Source organism: Schistocerca gregaria, chromosome 2 (assembly GCF_023897955.1).
Source record: "Schistocerca gregaria isolate iqSchGreg1 chromosome 2, iqSchGreg1.2, whole genome shotgun sequence".
Taxonomy (NCBI): Eukaryota; Metazoa; Arthropoda; class Insecta; order Orthoptera; family Acrididae; genus Schistocerca; species Schistocerca gregaria.
The window spans coordinates 1000975912-1000996345 of NC_064921.1; the positions used below are offsets into that span (position 1 = coordinate 1000975912).

At 43.9% G+C, this 20434-nt stretch overlaps 1 protein-coding gene across 1 annotated transcript in view; it reads left to right on the forward strand.

The window, feature by feature from the left end:
- LOC126336082 (potassium/sodium hyperpolarization-activated cyclic nucleotide-gated channel 1) overlaps positions 1–20434 on the forward strand; it is a 1174950-nt gene that overhangs the window by 670125 nt on the left and 484391 nt on the right. The window contains exon 7 of the mRNA XM_049999562.1: positions 12019–12660. Coding sequence (XP_049855519.1) covers positions 12019–12660 — 642 coding nt within the window. The remainder of the gene's footprint in view (positions 1–12018; positions 12661–20434) is intronic.

A 20434-nucleotide genomic window follows, 5' to 3' on the forward strand; every position in this document is an offset into this window, starting at 1 on the left:
GACTTTAGGATGGGCGATGAAGTATTTCCCATCCATGTTTGCCAGGCGTTTCTCTTATTGATAGGGAAATATGCACCCTTACTTTATCATGCAAAATAAGGACACCATCTGCAATCATCTTGGGCCTTCTTTACAAATTTCCGAGCGCAAAACAATTTGCAGAAACAGCATGTAGTACGCGCCTGTTACAGATGTACCATGGAACACTCTATTTGTAGCTATGATCCACTCAGGTCATACGCAAAGATGATCATCAGTTTCATCTTTGATTTTTCGGGCGAATCCTTTCGGTTATGGAGAGTCGGAGCTTCTCCACTATGACGACTCAGACTTTAGTTCTGGGTCAAAATTTCGTTTAGGGATTTCATCAAGTGCAACAATCCTTTTCAGAAACTGTTTTCCTCCTTGTCGGTGACAACCCTTTTAACTAACTGTTCTCCTCCTTTTCGATGACGTTGAAACACTTCATCTGCGATCCTTTTGGGACCTGCTTTCTGCTCTTCACTCAGATCATGCGGAACCCATCTGGTACTAAACTTTCTCACATTTAACTTTTCAATTGTGAGTCTGTAGATTGAAGTTGCAGACATTCTGGCCTCGCATGCGTTTCACTCACATGTTTTTCGTCGATCCTCCCTCAAAATGTCATTAACAATAATCTGAGAGGTTATGGTGCTACTGTGCTACCACCCCGCTACACTGTTCAGACTCACCTCGCTCAAAGTGTTGTAAATTTCCTTTGGATTCTTATCGTGCACGGATTCGATTTTGATGCAAGAACGCTGGTGAGTAGGTCGTGCATCTAAGGTCTCACTCACACCTGACGTCAATTGCAACTTCATCGCGCCACCGTAAGGGTTGCTCATGAGCAGTGTGCAGGACTTTTGAAATGACCGGGATGTAAAATATATATCACAGGAACTCTTTTACGTAACAGATGAATTATCTATCGCTAATCTCTTCTGAAGTGATTTCGAAAGTTTGTATTTAACATTTTTAACGTCAGTGACATCAAATGACAATAAAAATGGTTAACCAAACTTTGTAATAAAGTGAATATATTAAAGTAATTATGTTTTTTGATGAATACTAAAATTAACATTTTTCAAGTTAGATTCATCTCTGAACACATTCTGTGCATATGTGTACAAAACAATGTCATTGATGAAACTTCCTGGCAGATTAAAACTGTCTTCCGGACCGAGACCCGAACTCGGGACCTTCATCTTTCGCGGTCAAGTGCTCTATCAGTTCACAGGAGAGCTTCTGTAAAGTTTGGAAGGTAGGAGACGAGATACTGGAAGAAGTAAAGCTGTGAGGACGAGGCTTGAGTCGTCATTGGGTAGCTCAGATGGTAGAGCACTTGCCCGCGAAAGGCAAAGGTCCCGAATTCGAGTCTCGGTCTGGCACACAGCTTTAGTCTGCCAGGAAGTTTCATATCAGCGCACACTCCACTGCAGAGTGAAAATCTCATAATGTCATTGATGTTATTAAAACTGAACGAAATGCGTAATTACGATTTTGAATTCTCTGTATTATTTAGTAAATGTAAGGGGTGCAACGAATAATCCATTTCTTCAAATGTATAGACGAAAGTACGAACACTCAGCAAACAGATGGGCCACCGAACAGTTCCAAAGTTTACCCTTAGAAATGCAATACACATGACTCTATTCGAACATTAGAGGATTGTTGATCCCAATTCGTTAAGTTAAATTTTTCCAGATGCTGAGGCAGCTGCCATTCGTCACACAAACTAGACATTCTACTCAAGTCATCTCGTATCCTCTTACACCTAAAGAAGACACTTCCCTGCTCACTAAAGTGCCATCAGTTAATAGCGCCATCACAAGTTAACCCAGTCGTTATAACTGGGCATCCGTAAAGTGAAACTAAGCGGTAGCACACGGTAGGACGTCTGGGTGCGGAACGCCGCTCGGTGTGGCTGCTGCGACGTCCGGGGGCGGCCAGATGGATGCTCGCGGAAGGGGGCAGGACCGGTGGGTGCGTGGGATCCCCGCCATCTGTCAGGCTGAAGCTGCGGTGCGTGTCCTGCGTGCAGCCGGCGCTGCGTCGGCCAGTTAGCGGCACACCCGCGCCAACGAGGCACTGGCTTGCGCCGGTCATTCTCTCGTCCGGCTCTCACTCTACCCAGACATGTTTAGAATGTGTGTGTGTGTGTGTGTACACACTAACACGCTTTCTATCTAACCTGTTTTACTAACACTTCATTACGTTTCTACATACTACCTACAACAAGCATCGCCGTTAGTGAGAAATCTTGGCCTCTTCGCCATTGACATGTTTACCATATTTTAATCGTTGCCTTCATGTTAACTCATCCTCTATCCTAAGCTCAAAGTTCAAAATATTAGTCTCCCCTTAGAAAAACACATTGGACCTTCTGGAGCGAGTTGTGGGGTTTGGAATTGGTACCGGTCTCTCACCTAAAACTTTCCTTTCTTTACGTAAGTGATGGCACTTCTGAAGAGCACTGCTATCTTTGGTTTTATGGCGTAGTAAAATCGCACTTCTTACGCTTAGATTTTTTCTTGAAACGTTCGAAGCTGAACGCTTTTTTTCTGGCAGGGGCATTGTCCTGTAATTGAACGTTATCAGCGTACGAGCAATACTAGTCATGCACACGTATGTGAGCGGAGGGTAGTTTTTCAGCTTACTTATGGTGCAGCTGCAGCGGCATGATGCATAAACGGTCTCATGAATTTGTTAAAATGTAGGATTATAAGATTAAAGTATTACGTCGAATCATACGGTAAAAGTACCTTTTTGATTCGCTTTATTCACGGAAGGGTACACAGAAATATTCGTGAAACTTGTGGAGAAACAGCATCATGGTAGGTGAAACTTCCTGGCAGATTCAAACTATGTGCCGGACCGAGACTCGAACTCGGGACCTCGGTAGACCACTTACCCACGGAAGGAAAAGGTCCCGAGTCCGAGTCTCGGTCCGGAACACAGTTTCAATCTGCCAGGAAGTTTCATATCAGCGCACACTCCGCTGCAGAGTGAAAATCTCATTCTGGAAACATACCCCAGTCTGTGGCTAAGCCATGTCTCCGCAATATTCTTTCTTTCAGGAGTGCTAGTTCTGCAAGGTTCGCAGGAAAGCTTCTGTGAAGTTTGGAAAGTAGGAGACGAGATACTGGCGGAAGTAAAGCTGTGAGGACGGGAGGTGAGTCATGTATGGGTAGCTCAGTTGGTAGAGCACTAGCCCGCGGAAGGCAAAGATGCCGAGTTCGAGTCTCGGTGCGCACACAGTTTTAATCTGCCAGGAAGTTTCGTATCAGCGCACACTCCACTGCAGAGTGAAAATCTCATTCTGGAATCATGGTAATTGGTCAGTAAATTCAGTCATTAGAACATGTTGCTATTGGAACACATATGAAACAGCTTCCGTGAACAGTGGCAACCTGTTAAATGAATGTGAAAATTCCTTGGAGCAATGGCTATTTCAGGCTGAAAATGAAATTAGTATGAATGAGCCTAGACATTGTTATGGAGTGTGCGACATGCCAAAACGGTAAAAATACGAAGTGATATTCATTGATACAGTTGATATTTCTATGTGGTATTCTTTTCTTTTTTAACTGGAGACTTTAATATCGACAAGCACAGTAGTGGAAATCAATGTAATGTCAGGGTTCCACGCAAGTAACAGCACAATGTCTGAATTATACATATATCGAATGACTATGAAATTAGTAGATAGATATAAGACATAAACAATCGTACCGGAATTACACAGTTTCTGACGTAACACGAATAACAAAATAATGTGTTTACGTTCTCTGGATGGAAAAAGGCACTCAGTTCCCAATTGTATCATTGCGCTGTTAGCATTTTGTCAAAACTTTGTTCTCCTAATTACCTCCAACATTCTCTTCAGCATTGACTCTGATGGGATCTGTACTTCTTTACGATAAATTGTGGCTCACTTTGTTCGTATTGCTCTTTTCAGGTCACATACGGCCTCAAATTGCATTCCATTGCGATAAAGACACCTACCAAGTATTCGACAGTGGTTTTCTATGGGTTTCAAATCCGGGCTACGTGCAGGCCATGGCTGGACATCGGTATCTTTATCTTCAAATCACTTTTTTTCTAGCAGAACGATACACAGATGCATTTCCTTGTTGAAACATTAAACTTTCATCCCCTAAGTCCTCACACATTCTTATCAATCCTGTTTCAGGAATCTCAGTGTACATAGAGTTCATTCTAGAGTTCACCCAAACAATGCGTGATTTAAGCTTAGCGCAGAAGACTTACCAAATCATAACACTTTCCAGCACCAAAATTTCTGTTCGTTCTTACCAGGAGCTTTCTTGTCAAATCTTGCTAGTAATATTGAAAACTCTCCTGCCAATCTAAACCTCTTCTCATCCCTGAAGATCACTTTATTCCATTCTAAAGTCCTTGATATACGTTTTTCAGCAAGCTCTCATCTGGCCTGTTTGTGTTTGGATGTTAATATGCGTTTCTGCAGTCGTTTCTTGAATGCAACATGTTTGTCATGTGATAAGCTTTTTTTTTTTTACACGTCTGGAATTACTGGCGACTGTAAATCAGCAACAACTTGAGAAGAATAACGGTTTGTGGCCCTTGATTTGCGGAAAAGTGAGTCCTTCTATACCTCAGATAATTTTCTAGTTTGCCCATATTTTCCGTTCTGTCCACATCGTGGTCCCATTCTAACAAAATTATCAGTCACTGTATCTGAACAGTTCATTTTTTTTGGCGGCTTTCGATTACAGTCCCGTTTCTTTCTACATGTCGATTTTTGCTTTTTCATCACTTGATACCTGTTTTCCGCGTGGCATTGTCAAAATCGTGGTTTTCTTCACAACATTCAGTGTTGCTAATGGTGTGGATTTCCTGTCTGCAATAAGGGGACGTACTCGCAGAGACGAATCGCTTTATACCGAGTTCCACCCCCCCCCCCCCCCCCCCCCTACCACCTGAATCGTGATGTCCTGTTACATAATGTACTGCTGATATCAGATTCGATATCATTTAACGGAATTTGTCGGGATACTGGCTTTCATACTATCCACAACTATTCCAAATGACAAAGTTAATTTTCCTGCATATATCCATTCCTTTAAACTCATTTTCATGTGTTCGTTTTAGCCTACATGGTCAGTTTTATTCAGTAACGAAGAGTATTTACTCTTTAAAGCCTCCGTGCTTGAGACCAACAGCCGCAAAAGCAATAAACAGATTACGTTAGAGGAGCTTCACACAGTAGGGTGATGTGTATCCGCATTCGCAAATCATTTGAGGTGCATCGGTGCAGTAAAATGAGCTGACGTGGTGACCTCATAGAATTGCACAGCTATAAAGCACACGATACGAATAGCAGTCATGGGAAGGTGCTGACCGACAGGTATTTGAGTCGAGTGCCACGCCTTGTGTACAGCAAACGGTAGCAAACCCAACAAGATTTGCTGCTATCAGCAATGCAGGTCCTTCACAGCAAGCTCACGGACGAACTTTGCAAGGATAACTGCATGACATCGGGGTTTGGAGTCGGGGACCTCGCAAAATAATATTATTCACAGCATTACATAAAGCAACATGCCTTCAGTGAGTTATAAAGCTCATAAATTGGGCAGCATTTTTTTTTTTCATAACACAAGGAGTCGAATGCACAAGTGGCTAAACGAGGCATTTAATCTACAGTGTATGGAGATTTAATTTTGATCTTAAAGTCGTCCTGCGATGTTTTGGGAACGTTTTATGTTCTGTGACTTCGGTCTACCTATTCATAATACAGTGAACACGAGGAGAATTTTTAATTCAGTATTCTTGGTGCCCACTTTCTTCTACATGTTTACGACGGGTACACTGTGAACATTCCTTTCTTCCAAGATGACGACACACATTTGCAGATGCCTGCTTTTCTGAAACCTCAGGGACCTTGTTGTATCGCCACCGATCCGTTATTAAATATCTGTCAATTGAGGATACTGCCCCAACAGAAGTACAAGTGGTACTTTAACAAAATTTGAAAATTTATTTTACAGTTTGCAAAGTTCCAGACAAGATATTTATGTTAACTTAAGTACGCGCTTCCCGTGTTTTTATTGGAAGTACTAACTAATTAGAACTCCAATCTTGATGGAACCGCTATGGCAAGTCGTTATATGTGCCTCCTCAATTCAGCAGCACCACACTAGTTTATAAAGAAAAAGCAGTTTTGAAATCACGACACCGCCACGGTGCACTTGTCTAAAGTCGTTGAAACACAATCACGTGACACCCTAACGGGAAAACAGTGAGCAAATGAGTAACAATGCCCTAAGCATCACGTCACCTAGCAAAGTCGAAGTCCTGAAGCGAGCAGCGTGACGATCCTCTTATACAGCCGATGGCACGTCGAGAGCGACCCCTGGACTGAAGAAGAACTTGATGTACTCAGCGTCTGGCCCAGTCTGCGCGATTAGACGGATCTGGGTCACTATTGGTAGTGCGTCGGCCTAGCAGTCACTGGGTGGCAGTATAGAAGGGTAATTGCTCGCAGCCTGTGGTCGTATGGAAGGAAATAGTACTGTGTGGCCAGCGACCTCTCTAGGCGCCACTAGTGCCATCTTCTGGCCTCTCGCTGGTGCTGTGGCAGACTGGCGCTTGAGGCGACCTTCCACTGCTCTTCACTGTCAAAGTCATGTCGAAGGAAGACGAGCTGGCAGTAATGCTGGTAGATAGTGGTGCTAGCATTCATTACCTCCGCAACAGTCTTCTTCCAGCAGCAAAGAAGCGATGCGGAGGCAGGCGTCGCAATCCTCGACAGTGTCATTGTCCTCTGCGACAGGCAATGGGGATTGGGGTTGGGTCCACATTCACTGCGGTCGGATATGACGCCCAGCATCTGGCCACAAGTGGTTGGACAACCAACGACCATGGCCCCACGATGTCAGAGGCTGTTAGAGAGGCTGCAGACCTTTGTGAATCCGTAACACAGAACAGTGTTAATGGCTCCTGCAGTGGCGTGGATCCATGGCATGCTTGGACTTGTTGATGTTTTTATGGCAGCTGTCAGACTCAGCAACAGCTCTTCCAGCATGGCACGACCGATTGGGTTAGGTAGTGGACATCCTCTGGCGAACCTGAGAGCACAGATGAGATCCCAAGGAGAAAAATGCTGCTGTCAGATACTCTGAGGGGGTGGAGACATGAGGGTGCCTGTGGAATCCCCCAGGTAGAGACAAATCATCATGAGTAGAGGTTTTGTATAACCACAGAAATAAGGTGAAGGTGTGGTTCACTGTGTGGTGATGGCTCAGCAAGATCGTTTGGGTTTTGAAAGTACAAACGAAATGCCAGATAAGGCTGTTGGAGGCCAGGTGAAAAGGATTCATGTGGATGAGTGCGTTGTCGTTGGAGGCGCCAAAGAAATTAAATTCTTGAAGCCCTCAAGTGCACACAGTTGTGCTAAGGTTAGATAGTTTGGGAAGTGGGTGCCGATGGCATACTGAAGAAGAAAGGGAAATAGCTGTTGGCATCGACTGCATCAACCAGAAAGAACCAAGAAAAGGGCCAGTGAAATGGTGAAGTTTATACAAAGGGGAAGATATGGCAGGCCAGGGAAAGGATCAGCAGGGTAGTGATGCCTTTCTGTTTTGACAGGTGGTGAAAGAGGCAACTACCTTTGAGATGGTAGTGTTCAGCCTACACCAGTAGACATGTTCTCTTGCAAATCATTTGGTATGGACGAATCACCAACGGCGCTCTTAGAGGAGGTCCAGGTTGCATCAGTGGAGGGAACTGGATATCACCATGCAGATACGCCCACCATATTCTTGCAGAAACAGGTCATTCCAAAGGGTGGACAGTCCATGATGGTTATATCAGTATGCCTTCAAATCAGGCTATGTGAGCTGTTTCGGAACCTGTGGTCACCCATGTTGGATGAAATGGAGAACCTTCCAGAGCACCAGGTCTTTGGTGGTGTTCCAGCTGGTGAGCTGTACATCAATGGCTAGCTGTCCAAGGCATCTGCAGCTCTGCACTTATTATGAAAACAGACTTCAGCAAGTTTATATCCTGACCTACAGGAAGACAAGAGAGCAGATCAGTATTTGCATGGTATGAGGACCAACATTATAGGTGGGGCATTGTCTTGGTGAGATGGTGCCTAAAGCATCTAACAGAGGCAGCAGGGATTTATGGTTCATCAGCAGTGTAAAACGTCGATCATAGACATAATCATGGAGCTTCTTGTTGCCAAAGACTAGTACCAATGCATCCTCCCCAATTTGACTATAACTGTGTTGGGCAGTCAGCAAGGTATTTGCTGCAAAAGCTATGGGATGCCCCACCCTGTTTTGGATTTAATCCGACGTTTCAGCTGCAAGAAACGTAGGATTGACAGGATCATATTTCATTAGGCTTCCATGTGATGTTCTTCCAGAGTAATGCGTCCACTGTAGCAGCAATGTGCTGGATGAACTGTCGACAAGCCGGCCGTTGTGGCCGTGCGGTTATAGGCACTGCAGTCTGGAACCGCGTGACCGCTACGGTCGCAGGTTCGAATCCTGCCTCTGGCATGGATGTGTGTGATGTCCTTAGGTTAGTTAGGTTTAAGTAGTTCTAAGTTCTTGGGGACTGATGACCTCAGAAGTTAAGTCCCATAGTGCTCAGAGCCTTTTGAAGTGTCGACAATAATTGGATTGTCCGAGAAATGACCTTAATTGAGACGTGTCAAGGAGGCTGGCTATTTTTCTACGGCTGTTATGTAACGTGGGGTAGCGCTGATTCCTCTTGCACTTCATATGTGTCCCAAGTATTCTACTTGTCAGACGAAAGAAGCACATTTTTCTCGGTTATACAGGAGGCTGGTTTTGGCAAAAATGGTGAATAATGTGTATAAACTCTTTGCCAGGTGTGAGGCGTCTTTGTGTGCCATGATAATATCGCACAAATAGTTTGCTTTCTCTGGGACATCACGGACGACGTGCTCCATGCATTTTTGAAAAATCGCCAGAGCCCATGTAATGCCAAACGGGACGCAGCTATTTTGGAATGATCCATATGGGGTGTTCAGCATTTAGACTCTCTAAGATTCTGCATCCAATGTAAGTTGTAAGTATGCATCATGCAAGTCTGTCTTTCGCAATACATTGTCCCCAGCCAGACTCACCACAATATCTTCTACATTCGGCATTAGATAAACATCCACCATTGACGGCGCACAGACGGTAGCTTTAAAATCGCCACAGCCGCGCATAGCCGGCAAAACTAGTCCACACTGAGGCATGTGTTTACGGTCGGCTCCATACCAGTCGTCCAGAAGGAATTTTAATAGATACGTGTTGTAAGGGAACATAAGTCCGGTGCGAAATAGCACAGTGCCCTTGCGAAACCACAGTTAATATGAAAGCACCGAGCTACCATGGGTTCAAAAGGCAATGGACAGAAATCAAGGACCGCAACCACCGCATCGAACCAAAACACAGGTGGGACGCTACAGACACCCAAACAACTCAACAGGTGGCAGAGAGACCCAAAGGTTTAACCAAACAGGTCCCCAACTTAGGTCAATCCCGGGAAAGACAGCAACTTGCACATTTCAAGGGTGGAGTTTAAGTTTTCACACTCACTCTGCCTAGAATTTATAAGGAAATATCTACAAAAAACACTGGGATGGCCTTCAGCTTACTTGAATAAATATGAAACAACTGTCACCAAGACGACACTATCCAGGCTCATTCTTTCTTGAATTCAGCTAATCCACCAGTCAGAACTTTGTAAGTAGGATCAAAATTCGTGTCCAGGGTCGTAGCGCTACAGCCACTGCACTGAATACCACAAGTTATAGAAAATCACTAAGTAGTGGAAAACACCAGGGCGAATGATGTTCCCTTTCGACTGAATGCAAACGCCTGTGGGCCTCTCGTTCTGAAAACATGCGGTGACTCGTCCTGTCCGTTCTGACCGCCACGTGCTTAACTCCCGCTGCCACTTCCATCAAGCCAGAGCCGCTCCACCCGACTGCCTCGCATCCGTCGCTCCACCCGCCACAATGCAGATTGCGCCGCCTCACGGCCACCGTCGCTGAAATCGAGCTGCCGCTGTTGTGGCAAACGCCTGCACTCGAACACCAACATCTCAGAATCGAAAAAAACGAAGGACAGACAGACCCCGGGAACTTGAAGGAAGCTGAGCTGCACAGCTCATTATTAATACATAATCCTTTGTGATCTAATTTGCAACGTGGAATTTACGTGCAAACCGGTGACACGTTAACTAATAACAAGTACAAAGAACTTGCAAGATACGACTAATTTATTACTGATCAACAGTTTAACCCAAAGGGCACAGTATTTACCAAAAAGTTTCTACAAGTGTCTCTTATTCACAAACCGAGCGTGGTGGCGTAGTGGTTAGCACACTGGACTCGCATTGGGGAGGACGACGGTTCAATCGCGTCTCCAGCCATCCTGATTTAGGTTTTTCGTGATTTCCACCGGTCGAATCCAACTAACGCCACGCAGACACAAGTTTCACTCTCTGAGCAGCGACACGTAGCGGCCGTTCCGAAGCCAAAACCCAGTCTGCCCACCAGTACCACCACGGCCAACGAGGCAAAGATAGGCAACGCCAGAGGGAACAATCGATCCGGGTGAATCGAACGGAGAAAGCTGACGCCAGCGGCTCCCCACGTAACAAATTGTTAGCATGTTTTTAGACTATTTGGGTTGCTTTTATGGTTGATGTCCTCTTTATAGTACCGTTTCTCGAAATCTGGTTATATTAGAATTGTTTTTGTAGTAATTGAAAAATAACAAATTTATCACAACTTTTGTGTGTGTTTAAAGTAGTCAAATAATAACATTATCCAAATTATGGATGTGTAAATTGTCTACTCCTTAATGCAATTTGTTTTATGATTCCATAACAACACGATAAATAACTAAGTTTCATTGTTGTTACGTACTTCAGTACGAAAACTAATTTGATGCTGTTCTCCGTGCAAGTATATTCTGAATAAACCACTTCATCTTTGCATAGTAACCAAAACCTCTTTGTATTTTCAGCTGCTTACTTTAGTAAAGCCTTGGTCTCCTTCTGTAGGTGGTACCCCTCACTCTCACATGCACTATTAAAACTAATAATTCTGATTCTACGTTTCTTGTATCAACCGATTCCTTATTTAGTCACGCTGAACTACGTCTTATCCCCAATTCATTTCAGTACCTCTTCATTAGTTTATCTACCTACCAGATCATCAGCATTCTTCTGTAATATTAAACTTAAAACCTGCCATTTTCTTGTCATCTAGTCTGCAAATAGTGCAGTTTTCGCTCAGTGCAGGATTGCATTCCTGACAGATACTTCCAGAAGTGCTACAGAAGAATGCTGAAGATTAGATGGGTAGATCACATAACTAATGAGGAGGTATTGATTAGGATTGGGGAGAAGAGAAGCTTGTGGCACAACTTGACTAGAAGAAGGGATCGGTTGGTGGGACGTGTTCTGAGGCATCAAGCGATCACCAATTTGGTATTGGAGGGCAGCGTGGAGGGTAAAAATCGTAGAGGGGGACCAAGAGATGAATACACTAAGCAGATTCAGAAGGATGTAGGTTGCAGTAGTTAATGGGAGATGAAGAAGCTTGCACAGGATAGAGTATCATGGAGTGCTGCATCAAACCAGTCTCAAGACCACAACAACAACAACTTCCAGAAGAGGCATCGTAACACTTAAATTTGCATTAGAAGTTAAAATATTGGTCTTCTCACAGAAAAGTTTTGTTGCTATTGCAAGCTTGTCGTTTACATCGTTCCCATTTCAGGCATCGCCAGTTACGTTGCTGCTCTAATAGCAAAACATGTCCGCTACTTGTAACGCTTCATTTCCTGGTCTAATTCCGTCAGCATAACATGATTAAAATGTACTACATCGAGCCACGTTTCAACAGAAACCAACTTTTCTCATGCCACTTAATACGGTCCCAAAATAGGTGATGAGTGCCATTCAGTCTCTTCCTCATTGCAGGCGAGACGATCGTGGTGTGGTTCTGCCTCGACTACCTGGCAGACTTCCTGTACCTGGCCGACATCGTGTTCCACTTCCGAACGGGGTACCTCGAGGACGGCGTGCTGCAGACGGACTCCACCAAGCTGCGCCACCACTACATGAACTCCACCACGTTCTACATCGACTGCCTGTGCCTGCTGCCGCTCGACTTCCTCTACCTGTCGATCGGCTTCAACTCCATCCTGCGGTCGTTCCGCCTCGTCAAGATCTACCGCTTCTGGGCCTTCATGGACCGCACCGAGCGGCACACCAACTACCCGAACCTGTTCCGGTCGACCAGCCTCATCCACTACCTGCTGGTGATCTTCCACTGGAACGGCTGCCTGTACCACATCATCCAGAAGAACAACGGCTTCGGCAGCAAGAACTGGGTGTACAACGACAGCGAGAGCGCCGACGTGGTGAAGCAGTACCTGCAGAGCTACTACTGGTGCACGCTGGCGCTGACCACCATCGGCGACCTGCCGAGGCCGCGCAGCACCGGCGAGTACGTCTTCGTGATCGCGCAGCTGCTCTTCGGCCTGCTGCTGTTCGCCACCGTGCTCGGACACGTCGCCAACATCGTCACCAGCGTCAGCTCCGCGCGCAAGGAGTTTCAGGGTGAGTACCTCTGCACTTCGCTCTCTCTCCGTAGCCTCCCGCTCCTTGCATTGCGTAGCGATCGCTCGTGAATAAGATGTGATTTTTTCTGCTCGAGATAACTTCTTCAGATTTATTGGCCGTTTGGGCAGGTTTTATCCTTTTTGAGTGTGGACCATCAATTGCGCCATTAACTAATTTTCAAGCCATTACGGGTTCATCTTCAGATATAGGTGTTAGAGGAATCTTATGCTTTGGAATAAATGATGACTAACTGAAAACCTCAGCTGCCGACAGGTGTTGTTGATATACCTCGATGTGGACAGCTGAAAATGTGTGCCCTGACCGGGACCCGAACCTGGTATCTCCTGCTTACATGGCAGACGCTCTATCCATCTGAGCCACCGAGGACACAGATGAAAAGCGCGCCTGCAGGGACTTATCTCTTGCACGCTTCCCGTGAGAGTCACATTCCCAATTGTCCACAATTCTACATATGTATTGTACGTTATAGACATTTCCCCACCCACTCATTACTCGCTCACGCTTTGACGATTTCCGTAAGAGTTTGGGCAATCTGTGCGCATTCGCATAGACGAAGGTCAATGACTGGGTAGCCCTTAACTATAGATACGAAGAAAGAACAGTTACTGTTGATGACCGTGCAGCTTTTCCTTGGAATAAATGATGACTAACTGAAAACCTCAGCTGGCGACAGGTGTTGTTGATATACCTCGATGTGGACAGCTGAAAATGTGTGCCCTGACCGGGAGAACAAGTTACTGTCTTCCTATATATAGTTAAAGGCTACCCAGCCATTGACCTTCGTCTGTGCGAATGCGCACAGGTTGGCCAAACTCTTACGGGAATCGCCAAAGCGTGCGCGAGTAATGAGTGGGTGGGCAAATGTCTATAAGGTACAATACATATGTAGAATTGTGGACAGTTGGGATTGTGAGTCTCACGGTAAGCGTGTAAGACATAAGTCCCTGCAGTCGCGCTTTTCATCTGTGTCCTCGGTGGCTCAGATAGATAGAGCGTCTGTCATGTAAGCAGGAGATCCCTGGTTCGGGTCCCGGTCGGGGCACATATTTTCAGCTGTCCACATCGAGGTATATCAACAAGACCTTTCGGCAGCTGAGGTTTTCAGTCAGTCATCATTTATTCCAGGGAAAATCTGCACGGTCATCAAGAGTAACTGTTCTTTGGAGAACAAGTTACTGTCTTCGCTTGTTCTTTGGACCACTTGCTACTAGACGCAAGCACCGTGGTTCTGGAGAAGATAACTAAAACTCGGGCATAACTTACCGAATGTTTCCGAAACGAAAAGATCGTTACGTTTAAATTACATTTAACTGACTCGTGGTGTCCATATCAAATTACATCCGATAACGTACATTATAGCCAGCTTAGACACACAGACAAACACACGCATAAACACACACACACACACACACACACACACAGAAACACACACTTAGTATTTAGGTGTACTTGATTTCACCGGACTCAAACACTGAAAGTAAGTGAAACGATTACGAAGATGATGTTAGTTACCACACTTTATTTCGGATGCCCCAGCAGCAGGAAAATTTTCTGTGATTGTTCCTAAATTTCTCACACACATGCTGTTTAATACAATAAACGTTGTTTAACATACGAGGATTGAAATTTTAATAATGCTAACTATTTATTTATAGCTCGTACAAAACAGATAAGTGTTTCAATGTTTTACTGACCTTCAAAGTAGTCAGCAGCATTGTGTATAACCCGTTTACAGCGATATGGAAGTCGTAGAATACTCTCAGCAGTGCCAATTGTGTTGACAGTTCGAGCGGCGTGGCCTATTGCCCGACGAATCTGTAACAGTTCTGAAGCGAATGCCGTGAAGTGTTTCCTTCAGTTTATAAACGAAGTTGAACTTATGAGGGCTTAAGTCTGGGGAGTAGAGTAGATGGTATAGCACTCACAGTAACAGCTTGCACTGTACGTGCTTGAGCATTATCTTGCAAAATTGTAGCCAGGTCCTGCAGAAAGTGTCATCATTTCTGTCTCTATGCTGTTCATTTTTGGAACACAACCTACGACACAACCTACGACCAGACAGAAGTGATGACACTTTCTCCAGGACGTGACCATCATTTTGCAGGACAATGCTCAAGCACGTAGAGTGCAAGCTGTTACTGATTTGTTTGACTGATGGGGCTGCTCAGTGATATACCGCCTACTGCACTCCCCTGACTTAATTCCTCGTAAGTTCAACTCAACTTCTAAACTGAAGGAAACACTTCACGGCATTCCCTTCAGAATTGCTACAAGTTCGTCGAACAATGGACCAAACCGCTCGAACTGTCAACACAACTGGCACTGCTAAGAGTATCCTACGACTTCCACATCTCTGGCAACGGGTTATACACCATGCTAGTGACTACTTTGAAGGTCAGTAAAACTTTGAAACACATATATATTTTGTAAGAGCTGTAAATAAATAGTTGCCACTATTAAGGTTCCAACCCTCGTCTTAAATGGAACTCTGTGGTTATAAAAATAAAGTACAGCTTAACATGATAACTTTACGACGAAAGACAATCTTTGCTTTCATTATCCGAGGGTTGAAATGTGGGATCCTTCATCCTCGAATAATAAAAGGTGCCTAGGATTCTGCTTTCTTGGATAGCTAAACAATATTCAAGCAAATCTTATTAATGGAGTTTATTACAGTAAATTGAATTGACAATACTTAACTTTGCCTTTTCACACACAGGCCTCGAAAGCAGTTGGCGACATTCAAATAATGAATATCCTTCGATATATACAACTTCCAGGCAAGTAATTAATATAAGACACAAGTCTCAGCTAAACAGTTAGGATGAAAGCTCGTCTTCTAGTCCGGCTCTTCTAGTGGCGCCGAGGCACGCAGGAGCGGCCCTTATATTCTCTTAGGATAGGTGCCGCTCCTGTCGTGGTGTTGTCCTTGTGAGCGTTCTGTTGCCTGACGTCGTCTCACAGCCTTCCCTGCGGTTACGTTCCTTATCGACGTGCCGGCGCTTGATGTTACGCCAGAACATGAAGGGTCTCTTTGAGTTGAACCAACCGAGTTTATTTCTCTTCATAATTTACAAGGCTTGTCATTAACAACTTAAAAAAATGTGTTTCTCGTTATACAAATAAACCCATGTTCGTTTAATGTATTGTACCTGGGATGTTTACTTGTGGACCATCTGTGAAGCAGACATCACGGGGAGCGGAACTCCAGAACTGTCGTCGTTATTGATTACTCAGCAGAGAGATTAAGTACCGAATTCTGTTACTTCGGTAGCTCCACATTGGGTGGATCATGCTCTCGTAGTGGAATATGTGTCACACCAGACGAGAATTCTGACTCCCTGGAAGAGGATTGCAGCCTGTTCCATACATTCGATGACTTGTTCGACTACTTCCCCATTCACCATTCAGTGGCCTCGACTACTCAACGCGGCTTTAGCCTTGATTTTGTAATCACTGAAATAGAATCATCTAAGAGGGCCACCTGCACGAACTGGCAAGCCTATAGAATGCAGAAGTTTCTGCAGGACTTATTGCCTTCCACTTGAGCTGTTCTGGTGATGTATATTTTAGTGGTAAAAGACAGGCAGTATAAGAACAAAGCTAAGATATCGGGTAGTTTCCTTTCTATATTTTTTGTAATTATATTTGCCAAAAGTCATTTTCATTGTTTTTTCGTTGATATACTGAACGTTGCATATTGAAAGGCACTGAAGAGTGTTGGTTAATCGTTAGAAAATGCAGCGTAATAAGGAAAATAATTTTTAACATTTGGTACATTTTGTTTCTTTGGAGAGCTTACCCGATATTTTGAGTTTATGAATTTGACATACAGGTGCAAAATTCTCTCCTGGTCTTTTTTGTTCAGATTTCCTCAACTTAATTAAGGTGAATGCTTGCGTATTATCATTGAAAGGGTACATCGCATTTCGTTACCCAACCATCGCAATCCGTGCTTCTGTTTGGGCTTTAATGACGTTGTCCGCGGCAGGCCTTTTATCACTAATCGTTTTTGCTTTCTTTTTCTCCAACATTCGTCACTGAAAGTAAAGTCGGAAAAAATTTTAAATTTTCGCAGTTCATTACATTTGTCACACGGGCACACTGTAGTGGACTATAGTGCTAAAGGTCAAAAGCGTCATTATCAAAGCCTGTTGCTTTTCGATTTGATTTCTTTGATGCCACTCAACCAGTATGACTTGATCTCTCCATTCAATCCAAATAAACAAAATGTACCAAATGTTACGAATTTTCCTAATTTTGCTGCATTTTCTAAATCTCAACCAACACTCTTCAGTACCTTTCAATATGCAACGTTTACTAAGTAATCGAAAGAACAATGAAAATGACTGTTGGTAAACATACTTACAATAAATACAGAATGGACAGTACCCGATATCTTGGCTTCGTGCTTATATTGTGCGTCTTTTACCACGAACATGTACATCACCAGAACAGCTGAAGTGGAAGGCAATATGTCCTACAGAAATTTCTCATTCTACAGGGTTGTCAAAGGCGCGTTGAGTAGTCGAGAAAACTGAATGGTGAATGGGGAAGTAGTCGAACAAGGTATCTAATGTATGGAACAGGCTGTAATCCGCTTCCAGGGAGTCAGATTTCTCATCTAGTATGACGCATCCTCCAGTAGGAGAGCGTGGTTTACCTAATGTGGAGCCAGCGGTGTAACAAAATTCGGTACTTAATCTCTCTTGAGTAATCAACAACGTCGAAAAGCCTGAAGTTCCGCTCCCACTGATGTGTCCATCACAGGTGGTCCACAAGTGAACAGCTCAAGTACAGTACATAAAACGAACATAAACTTATTTGGAAGAAGAGGAACACATTTTAAGTTATTAATTTCATTCCTTGGGAATCATGATCTAAAATAAGCTCGGTTTGTTAAACTAAAGTAGACCCTTCAACCATTGGAAAGAGAAAACTAAGAGTATGATTCAGGGCCATCTTAATGAAAGAAAGTTGTAATAAACTCTTCTGAGTAGAATAAATGAACAGTCAGACTGTCTTGCAAGAAGGAGAAGAAAGTACTGTACTAAACCTTGACACACTCTGAACTTAAGCTCTTCATACACTCCACATAACAGACTGCCCAAGTAACGTCCTTAACTCACTTGGTATTAATGAAGTCTGTTCAAAGTTCACAATAGTTTTAGGAAAAGGGCGAAGTCCGATATAAATTCTAAGCATCTCAAACGTGAAAGCAAAGTCCTTCAATGACTAGGTTCCAAACAAGAATTTTCCAAGTCAGGGGAGGCCGAATTACCGGCGATCACAGAAATATTACGAATCCAATAATCAGTCCTGCCGACGGAGTCGCGTCTTCTATAATGCCGCCACGCTGCAGGATCCAGGTAGAGAAGGCTGGTTCGGTCGTTGATTTCAGCATAACGGCGACCCCTGAGTGCCTGACTGTGGAAATGCAAAAGCATTCGCCGGCAGGCACAGGAAGCGCGCTCGGAGGGAACTGACTCCCCAGGGTCTGTCTGCCGGTGGTGGGGTACGTTCGGTCTTACTTCCCGTCACTTGGCTGGCGTAAGAAAAAGGTCCGGGGCATCAGAAACTTCTGCTGGCGCTTTCGTCACCATCTGGTGATTGAGTGTGCAGCGGAAGCCCCCGAATATCTTCTGCAAAGAATTAGGTTTCCCGCGTAACTTTATGTAGTTTGGGTTGCAAACTAAGTAGGCGCAAGGCCTACCCATAGCACAGTTTTTCGTATCGTTATTTCTAGCTTAAACATGCAAACATGTCGCTACTGGTGGAATATAATGACATTTAACGTCTGTTCGTATCAGTTCAATGGCTCTGAGCACTATGGAACTCAACATCTTAGGTCATAAGTCCCCTAGAGCTTAGAACTACTTAAACCTAACTAACCTAAGGACATCACACACACCCATGCCCGAGGAATGATTCGAACCTGCGAACGTAGCAGTCCCACGGTTCTGGACTGCAGCGCCAGAACCGCTCGGCCATCGCGGCCGGCTATCATTTCAAGTTCAAGCATCTCACTACTGGTGAAAACTTGACTGTGCTTAGTTAATAATCGATTAGGTGCTGGCTTCGACTCCTCGTCTAGCACAAAACTTCAGGTCGGGTCGTAAACATGCACACAATTTGTCTCTTTTCAACTAAATCATATTTAACATATTTTTTGGGTAGTTAATAGGAATAGTAGCTGCTTGATAGGAGTCACGGTTCACTACAGACATTTTCGTCGTTCCTACAGATTCCAGTTGAGAGACTTGATAAGTAGTACTTGCCAAAAATTACGTATCCACCTCTGTTTATGCCTAGTCGGCAATGATGATCGGCGTTGTGTTCGAGTCTCGGCCAGGCGCGAACGGCGCACTTCGTTAGCATTGGCTGTACAAAACAGTTCGGAGTGTCATTTAAAGTTCATACGTGTGCACAAATAGCTGTTCATTAACTCTTTATGTACTTAACGTCGCTTGGTGCTAGACAGTAAGGGTGAAAGGCAACTTCCGCGATGCACATTTATCCACGTGTCATCATTAGTACAGTGAAATTACTAGTCTTATGCTGTTGATTGTGAACTCTTGACGCTGTTAATCGCGTTTTTTCTAACTTGTTAGTTCGTTATCCAGTTTATTCAAAACCACTCACAAAGTGAATGACGGGGTATAGGCGTTTGGAAAACCGTTTAGAGAGCAACAATATTTCCAACTACCATAGAACCGTGTGAGACTTGATATTCTTGTAAGGATTCTTTTTCACAAAAAGGTTTAGCTTGGACTAAGGTTTAGTGAATGATGTGAGTTACCAGTATTGGTTATTTGAGGTGCCGATGAGGGTGGTAAAATTTTTGAAATGTCACTTATCGTAATAAACTCGAGATGTCAAACGTTTCTAATAAGGAGTTTTCTGTTATCTTCCATATACTGGTATTAATTTAAATATTCACTGATTGCCATACAGATCAGCGTTTTCTATGGGTCTCTTGTGGTAAGCACTTAACATACCCAGACAACTGTACAGAAATGAGACTGATGACCTGCAAGAAAGTTACGTTATGAGGGCTACATGTATATCAGGCGCAAGGCAATTCATGTCCTTCGAATATTTCTGAAGATAATTTAACATTTCAGCCAGTTTAGACATTTTATTGATACGTATTACAGTGTATCGTCAACATATCAACACACATGTAGCTTGCAGAGTACAGTTGCGTCCGTTGTCTATGCTTTCAAATATTTTATCCACTTGAGTAATGCATTCATTTCAAAGATCGCGATGTGTCAAAGTGTGCTACATAGAATTTAGTTTCCTGTGAAAGCTAGGGCAGACAAATACTTTGTGTGTGTGTGTGTGTGTGTGTGTGTGTGTGGTTGGTGGGTGGGTGGGTCCGTATTTGTGATGGTAAGCTGGCTTAAATATACGTTACAGAGAGTAATTTGTCATAAATACTGCAAGACAGTGCAAAATAAATACGCTACAACATAACGATCTTTCGGTTTGCGAACTTTTTGGTAACCTCCGTTTTTATTACATTCGCCAGAGAGGCAATGCTGGACTAGAGAACAGTGTTCTTGCATCGTCCCTATATGATGGTAAGTGTGTTGTGGCACGAAAACTAGTTAATGGTACAACAATAAATCGTTTCCAATGCAATAGCGACGATTGCACGTAACCGACATAAATCGCGAATTTAAATCGTAGTCGCAGTTCGTCATTCACAATAGAAATAGTCACTTTATTTGTATGCTGGTAGCTG